The sequence below is a fragment of the Cyprinus carpio genome, chromosome B16 (assembly GCF_018340385.1).
Source record: "Cyprinus carpio isolate SPL01 chromosome B16, ASM1834038v1, whole genome shotgun sequence".
In the NCBI taxonomy this organism is placed as follows: Eukaryota; Metazoa; Chordata; class Actinopteri; order Cypriniformes; family Cyprinidae; genus Cyprinus; species Cyprinus carpio.
The window spans coordinates 15,157,909-15,180,169 of NC_056612.1; the positions used below are offsets into that span (position 1 = coordinate 15,157,909).

The window sequence follows — 22,261 nt, forward strand, 5'->3', positions numbered from 1 at the left end:
GACTGCATTTTTGGGCGCCATAAACTTATATAGCTATGGTCATAAACACATTCAAATGTTTTCACGAAGTTGTAAAACATTCATCTGATTTCTGACGACGACGAAACCGCTGTTGCTGGGAGGTGTTGATGACGTAGCGGCGGCATTGACCACTTCCGGCTTTGGGTGCTGATGAGACTGAAGTGAACTGCTGATGCTTTGTGTATTCGTTTAGCTGTTGATGCTCATGTGTAGATTTATAGCCTCTTATTTCAGTTTTTACGCGATAAAGCGCAGCAGACTTTGTCCTTGTTGGGTCGAAATAAAAAAGACGGTATAGTTCAATTATTACGTTATATCATATAGCTTACAACAGGCTTTGTCGCGGATTCATTGAAATGCAACGACACCCTTTTGTGAATGAACAAGATATTGTTTTTAGTTTACTTGCCTATGTGTTTTTCTGTTTTTATCTCTTGTCGGTAGTGTATTTATGGACCGCAATCACTAAATTCTCATTGCAGAATTTAAGGATAGTATGCAATCTATTATAATGTAATTTTCCACATCCATTTTTTATTCTAAGTGTAGGAGGTTCACCAAACAGATTTACAAACAAGTGTAGATTACGTATTTTAGTTTGAATTCATTTGCTAATTTGTTAATATATTACAGATGTATTGTTGCAGTTAGTTTGCTTTAAAATAAATCCAAAATTTGTCAATTTATATGGTATTTAGTGTTAATTCAGACACAATATGTGTCTGTCCATTAGACTAATGGTGCTCTACAAAGGCTGATCTTCTCAGTTAATGTTACAATTAAGCTGGATGTATTTAACTTCAGCCAAATGCATAATGTAGACACAGAACATACCTTTACAAAATGACAGATGGTCTCTAATGTGTCTCTCTCTGTCGAAAGTTTGTGTGGCAGAGTTAATGTATGTTAAGACATGACAACGTTCATGCACGAGTCCTAAAATGAAAACTAAAATTGTTCATACTATACATAGATTGAACGACACAGAAGATGGCTGATAGAAGTGACCTGAAAGCTGAGCTTGAGCGCAAAAAGCAGCGCTTAGCCCAGATTCGAGAGGAGAAAAAAAGAAAGGAGGAAGAGAGAAAGAAAAAAGAGGTAGTTGCTGTTTTTGTTCGATATAATAGCCATTTATCATTTTATCACCTGTAAATATTTCTTAAGTGGCGCTCAATGATTGACCTGTGATGCAGTCTGAGATGCTTCAGAGGGCCGAGAATGTGTCAGAGGACTCGGACCTGGACAGAAAGAGAAGAGAGACAGAGGCGCTCCTGCAGAGCATTGGAATTTCACCAGAACCACCTTTAGGTATGTGATACTGAACATACAGCTGTCTGTGCATGCGCATAATATGAGTGAGATGCATCTTTATGAATGTGCATGCCACCTGCTTGAATGAAATGAGAAAAGGAATCAGCAAAAGTATTTAATAATGCAAAATCTCACTCGGCAGTCTGTAGTGCTATACCAGGGCTTCCCCTAACCTTGTGAAAAAGAATAGGCCTACAGTATAGTTTTAAAAAGAGTATACTTAATATACTTAGCGATTATATTTGAGTATTGCTACAATGTATTGTTTTGGACACTGAATTAAGTTAACTGTAATTAAATAAAATATACGTATATTATAGTTTAAATTTATAATGAATGCAATTAGCTGAACTTAGCTAAGCTGAGTGCTTTGTAAACCACTTAAGCAAAACTTTTTACATGTAGTTTCATAATTACTTCTAGTGTCTTTAAAATGACTTTTTAGTGTCTGCTGAATGCATTGACAAGCTTTTATAGTAATCTAAAATCAACTTCTTTTGAAATTTGTATATTATGTATTTGCAATTGTGATCTTGCAGTTTAGTACATTTAACATATATTAACTTGAAATATAATATCAAATAACACTACAGTTATAATTAATCAAGTACTTTGCATTTTAGTACATTAGTCAACACATCAATATATGTGTACTTTGAAGCATAATTAGTGCATCTTTTAAGTGGGTTATTATACTTATAAGTATATGTAAGGGGCAGTTTTTATTTATATTATCAGTTGCAGTTAATATTATCAAATGCAGTTTTTTTTCAAAAGCACACATCTTTTTCACAAGAGTATGGTTCATGTTAGACCAATTTGTGCTGGTTTAAAGGGCATGTCGCTTCAGCCTGTATTTGCGTCCAGTTTTTTTTTTTTTTTTTTTTTTTTTTTTGATCTTCTTTGCTTGAATGTCTTGTGACCTCTCACAATTTTTTTGCTAGATGTAAATCCGATCAGATTTTAGGTAATTTCAGATTTATATATAAGTTAGGTCATGGATTCATCCCTAAAACAATTACTACACTTTGAACTATATGAATATAAAGATGTTACAGTATTTTATTTACAGTTTATTGAACTCATGCCATTTACACTTTGGCTGTACTTGAAGCAGACTTGACTCAAGCTCAGTTAGATTTATAAGGTGGTATTTGCTGTAAAATTGTAATCATATAATTAGATGAGATGATTAAAAGATTGTATCAAATTTTTAACATCATAGAGAGAAGTGAAATTCGCTTGACAATCTCTCCTGTTGTTTTTCCTTTTGGATTTTTTTTCTTTGATTTGACCATTTCAATCCATTCTGTTCATTTTGATTTGCCTGTGTCTGCCACTGCTGGCCATCAGTGCAGCCACTGCAGCTTTTAACATGGGATACCTGTTATTTTCATTATTTAGTCCCAACCCCTATGTCTCCCTCTTCGCAATCAGTGAGCCCACCCAGTGAAACTGGAAGTCAGGAGTCCATAGATGGAGGAACAGTGGGAAGGTATGAAATCTGCATGGGTATTTGCTGTTTGTACACCAAACTATATACTGTATAGATAATCTTTAATCCATTTTGAAATATTTTTATATTCGCTGATATATGAATGTATATGGAGGAGTGTTTTAATGCAGGAGTTTTCAAACTGAATTCTACAAATGTTCTAGGAGGTCTGTGGCAAATTTGAGGAGAAAAAATTTAGTAACATTCAGGAAAAAAAAAAAAAATATATGAATTGTGAATTTCTCTTCAGATTTATCAAACCATATTATAACAATGACCTGAAAAAAATACACCAATACAAATATTCATTATTTCTTTATTTATTTTAATTTCAGTATTTATTTGAATAAAATTAGATTTTATTTGTATTCATTTTGCATATCATGTTTTTTCTTCACACAGTATATTTGGCTCTTTATGTAGTATATTTAACTGCTTTCATATTTTAAGAAGAGGGTCTCTCACAATAGCAGTTTAATTAATATTATGCATTATAATTTATTTTATGCATTATTTAGGGGAATTAAATATTTTATGAGAAAATTATTTGATGGATAATATGATTTATTTTAGGATAGTTGTGCATTGTTTCTTAAGTCAAAACTGACATGATTCATGCAAGTTTTAAGCTATTTTATTATTATTATTATTATTTTATTTCTGTAATCACCTTGAGACTAAGTCTAATGTTTTTCCTTTTCCCTACATCTTTTGTTGGGGACATCAGATATCGGTAAGGAGAACTATTGACTATTCATTGTTAGGTCCTTGCATTTGTTGATGCATCACCCATCAGTGGATGTGGTTTTGTTGTAGCTGGTTTAGAGTATGATGCCACAGTCTATATGTGATCTCATCTAAGAGACAGCGTGTTATCTCGTGTAATCATGCATGAAAGAGGGTGAAGCTGCAGGGCCTAATCATGCATGCTCTTAGTCTCATGCCTCCTAACCATTATATGATGTATTCTTCTGACCTCTCTAGGACGTTACAGTGGGACACCGACCCCTCAGCTCTTCAACTTCTTGCAGATTCGGTTCATGGGTGAGACTCCCACCTCAAATTTCGTTCTCATTATTAAACATGATACAGAAAACATTGAGTGTCAACAGAGAAATATAACAGAAAATTCTGCCATTTACTCACCCTCAAGATGTTAGAAACCTAAATAAATTTGTTTCTTCTGATGAACATAAAAGAAGATATTTTAAAGAGTGTGGTTAACTAAACAGTTTCTGGTCCCCATTGACTTCCATAGATTTTTTTCCGTACATGTGGAAGTCAGTGAGGTTTGGTTGCCCACTTTCTTTAAAATATCTTATTGTTCAACAGAAGAAAGACGCTCACAACTTGAGGGTAGGTAAATGCTTACAGGTCCAAGGCAAACAAACAAACAAAATGAAAACAACACATTAAAATAGTTTGGGCTTGCTTTCTTAGGTGCAGGATGCAAAGGCTTGGTGCATCAAAAATTGTTCAGATTGATTTCATGCCAAAAGAACAGGTGACATACTCTAAAGAGACACAGACTCCTGTGGCATCTGATCAGCCTGAAGGTAAAGAGCTGTTTTATCTCTATTTAATAATTAATATGGATATACAACTTAATAGTGGCTTTACCCATGAAACAAATGCCTCGCTGCTTAAAATTTCCAACGACTGTTTTCCACAGAGGAGGAGGATGAGGAGCTTTCAGTGACCAAAGCTGAACCTGTGCCACAGCAGCTGGAGGAGGAGAATGCTCAGGAGGCCGAAGAAGGCAAGAAGAATCACAGTTTAAAAAAAATAAATAATAATAATAATACAATTTTTAAAAGAAGTATAACATCTATACAGAGCTGTATGAATATGTGTGCCTTAGATCAACCTAGAGAACTGACCAACGAGGAGAAAGAGCAGATTATTCATTCAGAGGATTTCCTGTTTTTCTTCGACCGAAGCATCAGTGTAATGGAGCGTGTGCTGGCCGAGGATACGGACATCTTCTTTGACTACAGTGGGCGAGATATGGAGGACAAAGAAGGGTCAGCCGAGGCTTATGTAACAGTCAAACACACACAGAGTCCCACATGATTACAGAAAAGTTATTCATTTGATGGTACTAGACAGGTTTGTTTAACCTAATGTAGGATGATGATCGCTTAATGGTTTGAAATCAGGGTTAAGGAGGTGACCCAGAAACTCAAGAGTTGCACTCAACCTCAAGTGACTCCTGGGAAACTTACTGTAATTTGCTTTGGATGGTTGTATCAGAATGCAAAGGTTTGTTTTTTTATCAGGGACATGCAAGCCGGATCAAACTTGTCTTTTAATCGACATTTCTATGATGAGCATTGGTCCAAACATCGAGTCGTCACTTCCTTGGATTGGTCACCACAGGTACTTTATTAATAAACTGCATTAATATAGGCAGTGCTGGTTAGTAACTGATTATTTGTAATCTGGATTACATAATCAGACTCCAGTACGATGCTTATAAACAGATTACAGTTACTTTTATGGATGACATGATTACATATTATTCACACAGTGGTGGGTAATTATTAATCATTTATTGATTCACCCTAATTCTTATTTTTTTTCTCTTTAAAAATTTTCATTCTAAAAATCTTCACCTCTTGTACACATTGAGAATCTTTCAATTTTGTGGAATTATTTATTTATTTTAATTTGACATTTTTATGATTTCATAATAATTATTAACTTATCACAAGCTCACAAAACCCCTGCAGTTCTTTCACAAACCCCAGTTTGATGTTTAATGCACTTCATGATGATAGCAAAGATTGTAACATATTTTCATTCTCTCTGTTTTTATACGTAGCAATCCCATTCAAATCTATGTGATAAATGTGTTAGATCCAAAAAAAAAAACAATCTTACAGTAAGTAAAAATTAGTCAGAATACATTGTCTAATATCTGTAATCCAACAGATTTCATTAACTACAGTTTTTGTCATGCAATCTTTATTCGGTAACAGACTCCAATTTGCAAGTAATCTAGCCAGCACTGAATATAAGCATGCTTAATGCAAATGTGTTACTCACAAATAAAACAACCTCAGAACCAGAGTGACTTTATTGCATAGGTCCATGATATCATATCCACAATATGTATAATGAAATTGACATGTAGCACATTGTATTCAGTCTGTTATTCTATTTGCAGTATCCTGAATTGCTAGTGGCCTCATACAACACTAATGAGGATGCACCTCATGAGCCAGATGGAGTTGTGCTGGTCTGGAATATGAAGTATAAGAAGACGACCCCTGAATACATATTCCACTGTCAGGTTCGAATTCCCATTGCTTCCTATTAAATAACCCTCAATGCCTGAATGTTGTTCCTTTCAGCAGCATTTCAATATACTGTAATACTATTTTTAATTATATACTGAGCATGCGTTTGAGTAATCAACTTCTAATGAAAAAGCCTGAATCGAAATTGAGTTTCTATTAAAATACACAAACAATAGAGCTAAACTCTCAAATGTTGTCTGCTTCACTAATGCACGTCATTCTCTGTTTGCACTGATGTCACTTATAAATTAACTCCCATTGCTCAGCTCATCGTCTGTATGCTCGCATTGTTCAAATCGATCTTGATGGAGGGCAAGCTGATGTCAACCAATACTGCATTTTATGGTTTTCCCTTGTAGTCCTCAGTGATGTCAGTTGGCTTTGCTCAGTTTCATCCCAACTTGGTGATTGGCGGCACTTACTCAGGACAGATAGCACTGTGGGACAACCGAAGTCACAGGAGGACCCCAGTGCAACGGACGCCCTTGTCTGCAACTGCACACACTGTAAGACCATCAATCACAGATAAAATGTTTAAAAACAGAATGCAGTGTGTTGGCAGTTTAACGGTTAAAAATCTGAGCTGAAAACACTAATGTTGCCAGGTCACTGAGGTGACCCAGAAACTGAAGAGCTGCACTCAACCTCAAGATATTCCTGAGAGACTTTGCAAAACGCATCTTATGAGAATTAAAGACTCTGTTTTTAATTGTGTGGCAAAACAATCCCTTATTAGTCTTGGAAAAAATATTCTTAAAAGAATATAGATGACAAAACTGTCACATGTTTTTTGCAGCATCCTGTATACTGTGTGAATGTGGTCGGAACGCAAAACGCCAATAACTTGATCACAGTATCCACAGATGGCAAGATGTGCTCCTGGAGTCTGGACATGCTCTCGCAGCCTCAGGTGCCCAGATAACACATTTAGACAGATTGAATTATTGTCATTTGAGATCTGACTGATATTAAACAATACATTATATATCTGTTGTTACTCACAGGAGAGTATGGAGCTTATCTACAACAAGTCAAAGCCGGTGGCCGTCACTTGTATGGCCTTCCCTGCAAGTGATGTGAATAACTATGTGGTAGGAAGTGAGGAGGGCACCGTTTACACAGCATCCCGCCATGGAAGGTCGGTCGTTCATGCAGCATAACATATTAATAGCAGGATTTTCATATTTGGGTCAAGTATTCTTTAAATGATATCTGTGTATATTAAAAACTCTTAATGAAAAACAACTTTACTATTAACTTGAACCTGCTTAACTCGTCCCATGCAGTAAGGCTGGTATTGGTGAAATGTTTGATGGGCATCAGGGTCCTGTGACTGGAATCAGCTGCCATAACGCTGTGGGTCCAGTCGACTTCTCCCACCTCTTTACCACTTCCTCATTTGACTGGACGGTCAAACTGTGGTCAACCAAGGTAAGAGTTGTTTTGGAATTTATGTCTTGCTCGATATGTATTTTGATCATGTAGCATTACATAACTATTCCATCTCTCTGACAGCATAACAAGCCCCTGTATTCCTTTGAAGACAATGCAGACTATGTTTATGATGTCATGTGGTCTCCAGTGCATCCAGCGCTCTTTGCTACAGTGGATGGCAATGGTCGTCTGGACCTCTGGAATCTCAACAACTACACAGAGGTCAGGGGCACCGCAGCTCATTACATTCTTTACTCAGTTATCTGTCTTCTGTATTATATAAGAAGAACATTCATTTCATACTTTAATTAATATTAGGATAGGAGGACCCCCTACTTGGGGCAAGAAACCCCTGGGTTAAATTTATCCCAGATGTCATCTGATTCTTGCAGAATATGTCATCTGATATTATTTTTAATGTTTTTTTTCCCCAAAAAGGTGTCATTAATGTAAAATATTCATATTAAATTAAATAATATATACATTGGAACCATGATACTTTTTCAGGAATTTTTGATGGAAAGAAAGTCTTACTGTCACTTGTGATAAATGCAATGCATCCTTGCAGAATAAAAGTATAACAAATCTTACTGACCCAGAAATTTTATACACTATTGTAAAAGCAATTTGATTCAGTGCAATGTATTTTTTAATTGAATAATGACAAATCAAATTTAAAAAAAAAGAATTTCAGTCAGAGTGATACACTATATACTTTTTGTATTATACACAGGCCATTTCATAATTAAAAGGATGTCATAATAGCAATAAACTATAAATTCAGATTAAACGATCCACTCAAAATTCATGTTATAATTAAATAATAACATGAGTTATCGTAATAATTACATTAAATAATAAAACATCAACAAAACATGCAACTGGGACTCAATAATTGGAAAAACAATAATTGTTACAGTACAAATCTATATTAATTACTATGTCCACAAATCCTCCAATAACAAAGTACACTAAAACTTGTAATATCCAACATGAAATTAATTCATAGATCACAATTACCCAATGAAAATAATTATATCATTTAACCTCAAACAATAAATCTAATATGTGCACATGACAAATCAAAAATAAGAACATAACCACTGAATAAATGTGTTGAGATGTGAGTGACATCTGTAGTCATGGAAAAAAGGTGGTGTATGAGAGGGTATCTTACCCAATATATTTGCATGAATTGGCTTTAATTGATATCTGTGTGCTTGATCTACATTAGATAGCAGCTAAATTGTGTTGCCACACAATGTTATTACAGTTATATTTCTGCTCCCAAAACAAGTTTTCTGTGTGTACCAGGTGCCGTCGGCAAGTGTGACAGTGGAGGGAGGATGTGCCCTGAACCGGGTCAGATGGGCATCAGGGGGCAGAGAGGTGGCCGTGGGTGATTCAGAGGGCTGTGTTTGGATCTATGATGTGGGAGAGGTAACAACACCTACATTGAGTAGTGTATCACATGTGTCTCACTCTCTAATATTCGGATGAATTATAAATATTTGCACTCAAATTCAAATACACAGAATGATCAAACAATGTGCAAATAACTAATTGTGCTCTACCGTGAAGATGTGACGCAGAAGTTGGTTGTATCTCTATTTTAGCAGTTAGCCGTGTCACATACAGACGACTGGAGCAAATTTGCCCGTACGCTCATGGAGATTCGTGCAAACCGAGGGGATGGAGAGGAAGAAGGTGCTTTGGAGCTGCCTGCTTGAGACATACACACACAGACACATTTACATTCAGTGAGAAACACGTAAAGATACGTCAACACAGATGCTTGATATAAAGTGAGTGAATCACACATACACGATGCTGTGATCACAGCTATTTTTCCCCCCTACAATAGTCTATCTATAGCATGGGTGTCAATTAGCAATAACTCCTCTTCCAATGCTAATAGTTAATTCCAGAACACACACACAAGTGAATGGACTTGATCTAACATATATCCAGGGCTTGCAGTGACTATAAAAGAGTGAGCCAGTGTGATCAAAACAGCTGTGCCTGAATTACAGCTTATTTTATATATGTTAAAGTACAAGGTCATACTGAGATACACTGACCGTTATGTAAAACATTACAGCAAAACCTATGAATGTGACTTTCTTTTTCCTTTTATGTCGTATGTGTGCATAATTTAATACCAACTGCAGCATAAAGCAAATGTAAAGCGTGAGCTTACAATAAAGGTCATTGAGTCTCAAATCGTGTTTTAATCTTCATTTAAGCAGTTATTTGTCCAAAGTGAGGGTGATAAAAAAAAAAAAGTTTGACTGTCAATGTCATATTTCTCCATGATGTTTTCGTGTCATTAAACCTTTTATCTTTAATCACAATGACAACAGATTCCTTGTTATCCAGGTTTTTTTTCCTCCATCATCAGCAACTTTCATGGACGCACGCGGCCGCACGTAGAAGGCGGGATCCTGTTACCATGACAATTACGTCAATATTAGTGTCGGGTAACTAAAGGTCAAACTAAAGACAAGCCAGAGACGGAAGGAAACAGGCTCGGAATGGCGGAGACTAAAGGTTTTTTTTTTTTTGCAGCAAAAGCCGGAGGAATCACAGTAATAAACTGGGTTAATCGCGTTATCGCTTGAACGGCGGTGCTTTGTCTAAATTGAACAGGATATCCATATGTTACGAGGTACTGGCGCGGCGGGAAGGACAGTCCATGCTAGTTTTCTGTAAATTGGAGCAAAGCTGTAGAGCATAGCTACCGTTAGTTAGCCGTGCTGTGTTGTTCCGTGTAGAAGCAGAATGACTTTTGCTAACTCTCAGTTCAGTATTAGACACAAACCCAACGGCTGGATGGCTCTTTAGATCGCTTTTGTGAGTGTAAAATGCAGTGCAGCTAAGGCTTGACTGTTTGCTTCCTCTTCACCCAACTTGGTAGCTGATAGCAACACAAGCTTACTTGGTGCAAGTTCTTCTTATTATTACAACTCGTTACGTGCGGTAGATTGTGCTCGAGACTGTCTCAAAACTGACCGATTTTCGTATTCCCAAGCAGAAAAAACAAGGTTGACTCAATGTCAGTCTACAAATACGAGTCTTTTTGTTGTTGTTGTTGTTGTTATTTTGTTTCGCTCAAACTCGGGTCGCACTGGGCTGTTTTTTTACGGTGATGCTCATATGTAGAGACCGCACTTCCAGGTGTTGTTTTAAATTCATAACTTTGTGTTGAAGACGGAAATAGTGTCTTAATCGACGCAAGCATATTTGCATTAAACGTCTGTGATTAGATCGTGTGTCTGTTCAAATCTGCGAGGTCTTATTCCTCATCGCGGTCTCTTTGTCATTGACGTGAAGGAGAGAGGACCTTTAACTTTCAACTCGGCTTTTGCTGTATTTTCACTGCTCGGGTGGACTGTAGGGGGCAGCAAACTCACCACAAACATTTCCGTGGTGTCCATATAAGAATTCACTTAAACTATACTTATTTCGCTTGGTTTGTCTGTTTATTTTCCATCTTTGTGTGTCGTTTTTATATGCTGGTTGTTCATGCCTGTAAACATCCCCGACTGGAAGCTGTGCTATCCGTAAAACAAGCTTTCAGTTGGATGTTTGCTGCCATCGTCCGGTTCTTTCGTCTTGATATGTGTGTTTAATTAAACAATATTGCGTCCTAAATGTTGTGTAGCAACTTAATAATAACTTAATAACAACTATATGTACATGTTAACTTGTTTACGCGTGCGCCATCTGGATCTCTTGACATCTGTAATGTTTTCTGTGCTAATATTCCAGTGTAGTCGTTGTAAACATCCTACACTCAGCTGTAATCTGCAGACGAGGCTGGGGGGAGGGTGTTTGCTGTGACTGACTGGAGCTCCTCTGGCATGTAGGACACTTTACTTGATTGAGAGGAAAAAACACGAATGCTGAAAGGACAAAATAATTAAGCTGTTTTTATTCTGTTTTACTTCATTGTGAATATCATTTACCCAAATAAACACTTTTTAATAAAATGAATGTGTATTGTTATTAATAATTATTGATTTAACTGAGGTTCTTGTTGAGGAGTCGAGCTGCTATACTAATATATAATGCACATGTACACCTCTGTCATTTTGATAAGGGTTTAAACATTAAGTTCACATTAGGGAAAAATGTCTGAATGTCGCATTACTGATTACAAGAACACAGCAGGTTTAACCTCCAAGATAATCCGAGTAGGGCAAAATGAGCTCCAGGCCGCAGGTGGCGCGCGCTTCGACACAGATGCTTTTTTTTTTTTTTTGCTTGAAGACGAAGATCCATCCGCCATATTTGTTATCGCAGATTCGACAGAAACCTCTGCAGAAGTAATTTAAGTATAACGAATGCATTTAAATTGCTCTCTGACAATACAAACAACGGTTAAATCATTTTCGAGGCTGTTTTAGCTATTGCTGATTTAAAAAGAATGGATCCAGTGCAAGCAGGTAAGCAAAAACGTGATTTTCAGGATAACTGCGCTTCGAGGAAACGGCTAGTTCCGACGATTCGCTAAGGAGACAAATAAATTAGGTAAAACTAGTGGCTTGCACCAGCAAAAGTTACTTTTGCCAGAGGATGCTTTATACATAAATTCAGTTTTGTGTCCGCTGTTTACAGTTCTTTGTTGAAATAATACATTTTCCAGCCCTTTGAGCATAAACGTCATCTTATTTAATGAAAACCATTTCCAGTGCCTCAGAGAAAAACACGAAACTGGTCGCGAGTTTACAAAAATGAGATGTCAGGGAATATTATTGGGTTCCTTTAGGAAAAACCCGGGGGTTTAACAGTATAATTAAACGTAATACAACACGCCTTTGCTCTTGAAAAATCAGTCTTTGTGTGCAGTTTAGTAACTTGTTTATGAACTGTATTATTGCATGCCATCTATTGCATCTTGTTTGAAGAACCCCATCGCAGATAAATTAACAGTGTTGTAATGAACTGAAGCTAAACTGCAACTACTAATCAATATGCATATTAATATCAGTGTTAATAAATATATTCCTGATTTAAAAGTGTTAGAAATGAAAATTATTAGACGCTCTTATTTTGAAAGGGCTCCCTGATACTTTTGAATTATTACTCCAGTGAATTCTGCGGGGGAAGGGTTTTAAAACTCACAAATTGTAAACAAAATGATTTACATGTAGAAAACAAATAATAAGTAAATATAGTTAGATATTACATATCTTTAGAGCCTTATATAATTTTCCTATAATAACCTGCATAGTAGTATGTATGCTACTTTTTGAAGGATACATGATAAATCTTAGTACTTGGCAAATTAAAAGCCAGGAGAGACTTTATAACTTAACTGTAAATTCACCTGGGCACATTTTTACAAATAATAAACTGAATAAAGACTTAAGCTGCTGTTTTTACATTCACAGACGTTTCTTCAGTCTTCATGTGCAAAATATGCAACTTGTTCTCTCCCAGTAAACCATTGCTGCTGTCTCATGTTAATGAGACTCACTCCAATGAAGGAGGTGATCCTGACACTTGTATTATAGCACTTAAGCCTTTAACAACTCAGGAGCCACAGAGTTCAGGTAAGCAGCTTTGAACTCAGAAATCAACCTGTATTGGGCATTATTAAGATCCGAAACACTGAAAATAATGTAATTAGAGACAGACTATTACAATGTCAAGCTGATTTGAATAACACACTGTTTATATATATTAAAAGTTTTCCAAAAACACAACACCATTCTGAGAACATACCTCAGGCAGGATTTTTACATTACAACTTCATACATCTAAAGCTTCTTCATGTCAAGCTGATTTAAGCTTAAAGTTACAATTTAAGCTGATTTAAGCTTAATTTTCATAATCCTATGTTTTAAAAAAATAATAATAATAATTTTAAAAGCATTGGAAAATAAGAATGTCTTGTTTATCATACAGAAGTTGTTGTGAAAAGAAAGCGTGGAAGACCAAAAGGCTCTACTAAGAAAGTCCAACCAGAAAAGGTCCTGAAAAATACACCCAATCAGCAGGAGAAAGAGTCCACAGAAATACAGCCGCTGGCAGTAGCTGAAGAGCCAAGGGCGGATGGCAGTGATCTGGAGTGCAAGAAATGCAATCGCGTGTTCAGCAACAGGCGACAAATCTCCAAACACATTTGCTTCGTAGGACTGAAAGAGGCCGCTGATGATATAGAGTACAATGGTACAAATTCATGCTGGTTAATGTTGTAGCTCTTTCTGCTTTCTGAACTGCCACACGTTTCACCTGTCAACTTTATTGCTCAGGTAATAATACTGATGCAAATAAAATCAGTGATGAAGAGGAGGAGAAAGAGAGGACACCAAAGAAAGCTTGCGTGATGCGGACAGATAAGCTGTCCAGTGCAAAGGACCCTGAATCAGCAAGCAGCAACAAAAACCCTATTATCAGTGTGGTCCTTACCAGTCACGAGGCCATGCCTGGTGAGATGTACATGTGATGTCAGGTGCTTTAATAGCTGAGGGAAGCATTTCAGCTAACTGTGAGTTTTGTTTTATTGCAGGTGCCTCTAAGATAGTTCCTATTGAAGCAGCTCCAGCTGAACCGTCCACCCAGACTGTTGCAGACGCAGGGTCCCAGGAGGCAGCAGTGAAAAGGGGATACCAGGAATATGCCATTCAGCAAGCTGCTTATGAAGAACCCCTCAAATCAAACAGGTTTATATTTCGTGATTTATCCACATCCACATTTTAGATTTAGCACCAAAGGACACAGTATTAATGTAGTAATTATACTGCCATTGCATTAATTTAGAAGCAATAAAACTTTAGAAGGGGAAAAAAAGACAAATGATATAGAAGTAATTTGGATATATCAGGAAATTAGGAAAAAGTCATGGAAATTTTTATAGTAGTGTTTATGTATTCTTTGTGTATTCTATCTATCTGTCTATCTACCTATAAAATCATAGAAATTTCTATAGTAAATATAGATTATGTAATTATGTAATTGCTAGACATGACATTTTATTTATGTTATTTCTATGGATTAATTAATTAATTTACTTATTATTCATTTATTTAATCTGCCACTAACATTTTTTTAACTGAAGTTATGTAAAAGAAAAAAAAATGAAATTCATTGTGTCAAAATATGAGAGACCCTGACTAAAGCAATTTGACATATAAAATGAGTTTGTACTGATCATTTGTACTGATCTTGTGAAATGATTTGGTACAATGATATTACCAAATCATATCTCTCGATGCAGGTTAGGACAGACGCAGCTTAAAATCTTCACATGTGAATACTGCAATAAAGTCTTCAAGTTCAAACATTCACTGCAGGCTCACTTAAGAATCCACACAAATGAGAAACCATTCAAGTGCCCGCAGTGTGACTACGCCAGCGCTATAAAGGCCAATCTTAGCGTTCACATGCGGAAACACACCGGGGAGAAATTCAGCTGTGAGCTGTGCTCATTTCATTGCCTCAGCAAAGGACACCTCAAAGTGCACGTGGAGCGAGTGCACAAGAAGATCAAGCAGCACTGCCGATTCTGCAAGAAGAAATACTCGGACGTGAAGAACCTTCTAAAACACATCCGCGAGACTCATGACATGAACGACAAGAAGGTACAGGACTCCTACAATGAGTACAGCCTCCAGACCAGGGAGGGCAAGAGACAGCTTCTGTACATCTGTCAAATATGCAACCGCAAGTTCAAGAACGAGCTTGAGCGCGACCGTCACATGATGGTTCATGGCAAGGAGAGACCCTTCGGCTGCGAACTCTGCGATCACGGCTCAACCAAATTCCCAGCCTTGCAAGCCCACATCCGAAAGCATCCCTTCATCTACGTGTGTGCCATTTGCCAGGAAAAATTTGTCAGCTCTGTGCGACTAAGGTCACATCTCAGAGAGTTCCACCCGGAATCAGATGAACCCTCAGCTTTTGCAAACTCCATCAATTCCAGCTTTTGCTTGCTTAAACCAGGCGATGACATTCAGAAGGACATGTTGAATCAGGATGAGCTTAAGATCACAGAAGAGCTGTCACAGCTCAATGCCCAGGAGCTGTTAACCACAGAAATCACTTGCATGGCTCAAGAGGACCTTCAGACTCAGTGCTCTGATAGTTTAGTGGTGGAGTCAGACCTTCTTGTACAGAACTCAAAGGATGAAAATCCCATTTCAGACAGTATGAATGAGACAATAACACAAGAGATGGCCTGTGAAGATGCGATAAATGCCCAAAAACTTCAAGACGATCCAATTAAAACGGAGTGCAGTATGACAGAAGATCAGAATCCTGCTGGAGGACCTGCACCTTTGACACCTGAAAAAGCACAAACGCACTCTGAGCAGTTAATATCAAAGGATACATTTCCACAAACCAAGGAAGACGTGATTGTTCCACAAACTAACGCCGATGAGGAATTAGTCGGTTCAGAGCAAGAAGAGATATCAGCTTTCAAGCAGATTGTAGAGCAGATGCAAAAACGACAGCTTAACATGGAAGTGTTTGAACGGATTCGGAAAGTGTACGGAGACCTTGAATGTGAATACTGTGGTATGCATATCTAATATCTAAAATATGATACAAGAGTGCACAATCCTGTTCCTGGAGAAAGCTCAGCTCTGATTAAACAACTGAACCAGCTAATTAAGATCTTCAGGAGCCTGTTGATAATTGCAGATTGGTGATGTAGCAAATTTGAAAATGAACTCTGCAGCTCGGTAGATCTCCAGAACCAGGGTTGGGCATCCTTGATAAATAGCATCTCCAACTCCTGTCCTTCTATAGCTCTTTGTAATATTCCCTTAACAGGTAAGCTTTTCTGGTATCAGGTGCACTACAATACACATGTGCGAACTCACACGAAAGAGCACCTCCATTACTGTTCTCAGTGCAATTATTCCTCCATCACTAAAAACTGCCTGAAGAGGCATGTGATCCAGAGACATTCGGACATCCTGCTGAAGTGTCCCTCCGAAGGATGCCTTTACTGTACACCTGACAAATACAAGCTTCAGGCTCATCTCAGAACCCATTCGGACATAGTGAGTGTCTGTAGTCTGCTTATTCTTGAGATATAGGGGAAATTGCCTCTTCATCAGAACATATTTCTTTCTCATCTTTAGGTCAAGAGAAGTTTTACATGCCCAGTGTGTCAAGAGTCTGTTCCTGAGGACAAAGTTAGAGAGCATATTAAAAGCAACCATCCAGGTAAGGACAAACAAAACAAAACACTCTCAAATGTCCCACAAGATCCCTAAACGAATGAATGTGCTGTTGCTGTACAGATGTGTCTCTGAACCACATCTCGGAAACGTTGGGAATACGTGTACATGTGAAAGGAGTGATCGGGAAACGAGCCTCCAAATGCCCGTACTGTGATTGTTTCTTCACAAGGAATGGGGCAGATCTTCAGCAGCACATATGGGCTCATGAAGGTGGGTTTTATGTCTTTTTTTAAACTTGTTGTCAAACGTATGCACTTAAATGAACCACCTCAGTATACTGCTTTTGTTCTCTTGATGTCTCCAGGGCTGAAACCGTACAAATGCTCACAATGTGATTATGCCTCAAGAAGTAAAAGCAACCTCAAAGCTCACATGAATAGACACAGTACTGAGAAAACACATCTTTGTGACCTCTGTGGAAAAAAGTTCAAGTCTAAATGCACTCTGAAAAGTCATAAGCTCATGCACACAGCAGACGGTGAGTCTCTTTCTTTGTGTTTAACACTGCATGCAGTGTTATTTGGACTTGTGTACCTAAGCTTAGGGTGGTTCATTTTTGGATTAAAAAGGATGCATTTACTTGATCACAATTACAATAAAATAATAACATGGAAAATGTTTACTTGTTAGATTAAAAGCCTTTATTCACATGGCTTTAACATTAAAAACAACACGCATGTGCACTGATGCGTTTCTGTAGAAAATATATACTATTAATCAAGTAAACTTTTTCCATATAGTATTTGAATAAATAATTTGTTTGTATAATGTGCATTGATGAATTATGCACAAACTCATGCTGATATTGATAATATATCAGAGGCTTTGATTATTTATACTGTGGTATTTTTCTTAATACACAGCAAATCAAATCAAATGTTATTTTGTTGTAGGAAAGCAGTTCAGATGTACTGAGTGTGACTTCACTGCTGCACTGAGACCGCATCTCCTTCGTCACATGGAGCAACATGCAGCTTTCAAAGTAACACCACAAAAGACATATTTTTGTTTTCTGTTGTCATGTGTCCTACAGCCACCACCAAAGCACAGTGTTTTGCCTTTCACAGCCTTTCCGTTGTGCGCACTGCCACTACTCGTGCAACATTTCAGGTTCCCTGAAAAGACACTATAATAAGAAACATCCCAACGTTCAGTACATCAATGCTGGAACAGGGGCGTCCAGTTCTGAAACTGTGACAGAACAAGGCAAGTCCTTCCTCACCAGAATGAAACCAGCCTTAACCGTACAACATATACATTGTTGCTTTTTGTTAGACATACAGTGTTGCCTCAAACTGCATCAGTGTGTGTGTGTGTGTGTGTGTGTGTTATCAGGTGGAGTCAAATGTCCTGTGTGCAATTACGTTTATGGCACTAAATGGGAAATGAACAGACACCTAAAGTGCAAACATGGTCTCAAAGTGGTGGAGACTGACAGTCTGGGTCTGAATCAGTGGGAGGTGAGTCTCCATTATAATTACATGTTACATTTAGTAAAGACAAGTCATATTTATTTATATAATGCATAAACAACAATAGAAGTTGACCCAAAGTGCTGTACAATAATATTTAGTGATAAATAATATATTAATAGTAAACCTATAATTCACCCAAACATAAAACATCTGTCATCATTTACTCACCCTCATGTCACTACAAACCCATAAGTCTTTGGTTAAATTAAGATATTTTTAATAAAATCTGAGAGGGTTTCTGTCTCTCCATTGACAGTCCAGGTAATGAAAACTTAAAAGATCCAAAAATATCTCTTCACAAGACTTGGATTTAACGGTTTGATTTATATAGATTCATTTTATGATGGGTTTATGAGCTTTTTGGATTCCCCGGATGTTAAATGAAGGGACAGAAACTCAGGTTTCATTAAAAATATCTTAATTTGTGTTTCAAAGATGAACTAAAGTCTTATGGGTTTGGAACAACATGAGGAATAGAATTTCATTTTTTTGTGAATAATAATTTATAATAATCATTAATAAAATACTTTAAAGTTTCCTCCAGCCTATTCTTTTCTTGGACTCTGACATTCATAATATATTTTCTTACTGATAAAGCAGTGCATGATTGTTAAATTGCTTTAATCGATGACATATTCTCAGCTACTAAACATGGGTGTGTTCATTCAGGTAGTGGAGTCAGTGGAGGAGCCGGCCATGCAGTACCTTCACATAGCTGAGACTGAGGATCCGCAAGGAACAGAGACTGCTGTATCAGCTCTGCAGGACCTGCGCTTCAACACACAAAATGGTCAGAAACAATTGCTTCATTTCTTGAGCAGTTGTTGCATTTCTGTAAAGTTCATATCTAAACTCACCGTTTGTGTTCAGGTGTTGTGTCTGCCACAGCGGGAGACAGACTAGACCCGGCGTCTGTCAACATCCTGCAGCAGATCATTGAACTGGGCTCAGAGAATCATGATGGCGCTGTGGCTTCTGTGGTTGCCATGGCTCCCGGTACAGTTACCGTTGTAGAGCAGGTACGGTTATATGCATATTTGTGTACTGACGGACATCTCTACTTCTGGAAAGCTGCCCATACTTATCTACTGAGTTCACAATATATCATCTACACTCTCTGCTATATCATTATTGCTTATGTATTGTTAGGTTTATTGGCTTGCTATGTTTGGTATCACTTTTATGGACACTTTAGTAACTCCCTATAATCAAATCGTAGTCATTCAATTGTTATTCAATATTTATAGCGTATATGTATGAATTTAAAAGGGTCATAACATATACTACGGTTTTAAAAAGTTTAATTTTTTATGAAATTATTCTGCAAGAATGTTGACCAAAAATGATAATAAAGAAAAGTATTATATAACAAAACATTTTTATTTCAATTAAATGCTTTTCTTTTGAACTTTCTGTTCATCAAAGTATCCTGTGAAAAAAATTATGGTTTTCATAAAAATATTAAACACAACTGTTTTTAACATTGATAATAATAAGAAATGTTTCTTGAGCACCAAATCAGCATACTAGAATGATTTCTGAAGGATCATGTGACACTGAAGACACTGGAGTAATGGTTGATGAAAATTCAGACTTATTCTGAATATTCTGAATAAGGAATAAATTAAATTGAAAATATATATTTAGATTTTGAACATTAGTGTACAAGGTTTGCTTACAATATTAACCAAAACTTTTACCTAAACATTCATAATTTCATTTTCTCTTTGTCCCTTACAATTAAACAGTCTAATACTGGGTCCTATATATATGTAAAGCTGAAATGTTCAGAGACCATGTTAATAATAAACTTCAGCTGCTTGTTTTTAATGCTGGGTTTAATTAACCACCCAGTTTGAATCATTGGTGTGTGAGACATGTATTAATGTATTTATCTGACGTCAGGCATTTGTGGGTCATTTTTGTGGTTACATTTTCAATAAATGTGCTTTTGGATCTCTGAAAGTTACAGCATGTCTTGCAGCATGAAGAACTGCTTGAATCCTCTAATAATAAGAATGTTCTGTCCCATCATCCTAGGTGGAGGAGGAAGAGCCGCAGGCCAACCATGCCATGATGATCCAGGATGCACTGCAGCAGGCCACAGTGGGCCTGGGAGAAGAGCACCATCTTGTGGTTTCTTCAGATGATATGGAGGGCATCAAAACTGTTACAGTGTATACACAGGGAGAAGACGCATCCCAGTTCATAGTCTACGTTCAGGAGGCAGTTCAGGAGGCTGTGCAAACTGAGGAGACCACCACAGTATAGGGCATAGTAAGATGGGGTTTTAAAACTACTAGCTAGCCAGCTCAAATGCTATTCTAGTGTTTTGTTTTGTTCTTTTGCTATAGTTACTCCAGTCAGGTCTTGAACAGACTATTGCAGCCATACTTATGGGTTATAGGGACCTATCTTGCACAACTGTAAATAATCAGAAATGAAAAGTAGCAGTGAATAGTCATATCCTTGTGCTACAAAAAAAAATCAATGTTTCCTGACTAGGGGAATCAGCAGAAGCAATAAGGTTTTAAGTCTTTGCAAAAATCTTGAGACCTATCACAGTAGATAAAGCCAATTGCACATAACACAGAATCTATTTTAGAAATTAGATCTTTATTATGTAGAATTTTTTTTCATGTACTATCATTGCCTGCAAGTGTAAGTATATATGTAACAGAGTTACTGTGTTACTCTGTCCTTCACAAATTTTTTTTTTATATAAAACTCCCATACAGTGTATGGCTATCATAATAATAAACTTTATTTAATGGGTGGTGTTGTGTATTATTGACACACTTTTTTTTTTTTTTTGCCAGTAAACTAAATTCACGTTAAAGCTGTCTACGAATACAGCATCAACTTACACTAGCGTTTAGAAGTTCTAATGATAGCTGAGATTTTTGAAAGATGTCTAATGCTCAGCAAGGCTGCATTTATTTGATCAAAAACATAATTTAATTTCAATATATTTTAAAATGTAATGTATTCCTGTAATGACAAAAGCTGAATTTTCAGCAGCCATTATTTTAGAAACTTTGTCATTATAAAAATAAAAATTAAATTTGTTTGGTAACTCTCAGAGACCAACTGCATTATAGCATTATAGTGCATAACAATACAGTGCAGCGAGACCAACATTGAACAGTAAAGTGTTCAGTGCACTGGAAGCAGGAAGGCAGCTGTGTCTGTGCATGTAAAGGAAAGAGCTGTGATACAGGCTATGGCTCTTGGAAAAAAAAACTGTTCCTCAGTCTGTTTGTGCATGTTCTGATTACCCTGTATCTTTTTCCCGAAGGAAGGGGCTCAAACAGTCTGTGGCCTGGATGAGTTGAATTCTTGATGATGTTGCTAGCCTTCTTATAAAGGCGACTAGCCGAGAATGCTTTCTACTGTGCTCCTCACTAAGAGCTGAGAAGGTACTTTAGCTTTCTTGAGCTTTCTCAGGAAAAAAGCCTCTACTGAGCTTTCTTCTCTAGACAGTGAGCGTTAACAGTCAATGTTAGCTTGTTTGTGATATACAGACCCAGGAATTTGATGCTGTTAACCTTTTCAACTTCCTCTCCATGTATGTAGAGGGGGAAGCATCGTTTTCCTGGTTTTCTTGTAATCTACAACGATCTCCTTTGTTTTTGTGGTGTTTAGGACTAGGTCATTATCTGAACACCACTTGACCAGATGTTGAACCTCTTCATTATAGTGCATTTCATCGTTTCCTGATATCAACCCCACTACAGTGGTGTCGTCGGCAAACTTCATTATAGAGTTAGAGGAGTAGATGGGTGTACAGTCATGTGTAAATAAAGTGAAAAGGGCTGGACTGAGGACACAACCCTGTGGTGCTCCTGTGTTCAAGGTAAGAGTAGATGAAAAATGATCAGAGAAAGTCCAGAATCCATGAACAGTGTGATGGTTAATCCCAGGTTGCTTAGCTTGTTCACAAGTTTATGAGGCACTGCTGTATTAAACACAGAACTACACGTAAAGTCCACAAATAACATCCTAACACATGTGTCAGGATGC

The 22,261-nt window shown here is 37.1% G+C and overlaps 2 protein-coding genes across 10 annotated transcripts; both read left to right on the forward strand.

Moving 5' to 3' along the window:
* Nucleotides 1–142: 142 nt before the first annotated feature.
* dync1i1 (dynein, cytoplasmic 1, intermediate chain 1) lies at nt 143–11,555 on the forward strand. 6 transcript variants are annotated; one of them, XM_042741006.1, is made up of 18 exons: nt 143–313; nt 995–1,119; nt 1,215–1,329; nt 2,686–2,827; nt 3,555–3,560; nt 3,812–3,871; nt 4,268–4,383; nt 4,500–4,586; nt 4,689–4,851; nt 5,107–5,206; nt 5,997–6,122; nt 6,489–6,635; nt 6,926–7,039; nt 7,134–7,267; nt 7,416–7,560; nt 7,645–7,785; nt 8,878–9,003; nt 9,180–11,555. In XM_042741006.1, the coding sequence occupies exons 2-18, from the start codon at nt 1,012–1,014 to the stop codon at nt 9,291–9,293; spliced, it is 1,944 nt and encodes a 647-aa protein (XP_042596940.1). In that variant the 5' UTR covers nt 143–313; nt 995–1,011; the 3' UTR covers nt 9,294–11,555. The 6 variants fall into 6 exon arrangements, with proteins under 6 accessions (XP_042596940.1, XP_042596941.1, XP_042596942.1 ...); XM_042741008.1 differs by having other exon boundaries at nt 144–313; nt 2,737–2,827; XM_042741011.1 differs by having other exon boundaries at nt 144–313; nt 2,770–2,827.
* On the forward strand, nt 10,092–21,014 carry LOC109061598 (zinc finger protein ZFAT-like). Of its 4 annotated transcripts, XM_019078699.2 has the most exons (16): nt 11,696–12,011; nt 12,960–13,121; nt 13,477–13,740; nt 13,824–14,000; nt 14,081–14,234; nt 14,789–16,089; nt 16,348–16,580; nt 16,662–16,746; nt 16,824–16,973; nt 17,068–17,241; nt 17,657–17,745; nt 17,831–17,969; nt 18,099–18,223; nt 18,908–19,028; nt 19,109–19,257; nt 20,279–21,014. In XM_019078699.2, exons 1-16 carry the CDS (start codon nt 11,993–11,995, stop codon nt 20,507–20,509), a joined length of 3,573 nt encoding a protein of 1,190 aa, XP_018934244.1. In that variant the 5' UTR covers nt 11,696–11,992; the 3' UTR covers nt 20,510–21,014. The 4 variants fall into 4 exon arrangements, with proteins under 4 accessions (XP_018934242.1, XP_018934244.1, XP_018934241.1 ...); XM_019078697.2 differs by lacking the exon at nt 11,696–12,011 and adding an exon at nt 10,092–10,231 and having other exon boundaries at nt 17,831–18,223; XM_019078696.2 differs by having other exon boundaries at nt 17,831–18,223.
* Nucleotides 21,015–22,261: the final 1,247 nt, after the last annotated feature.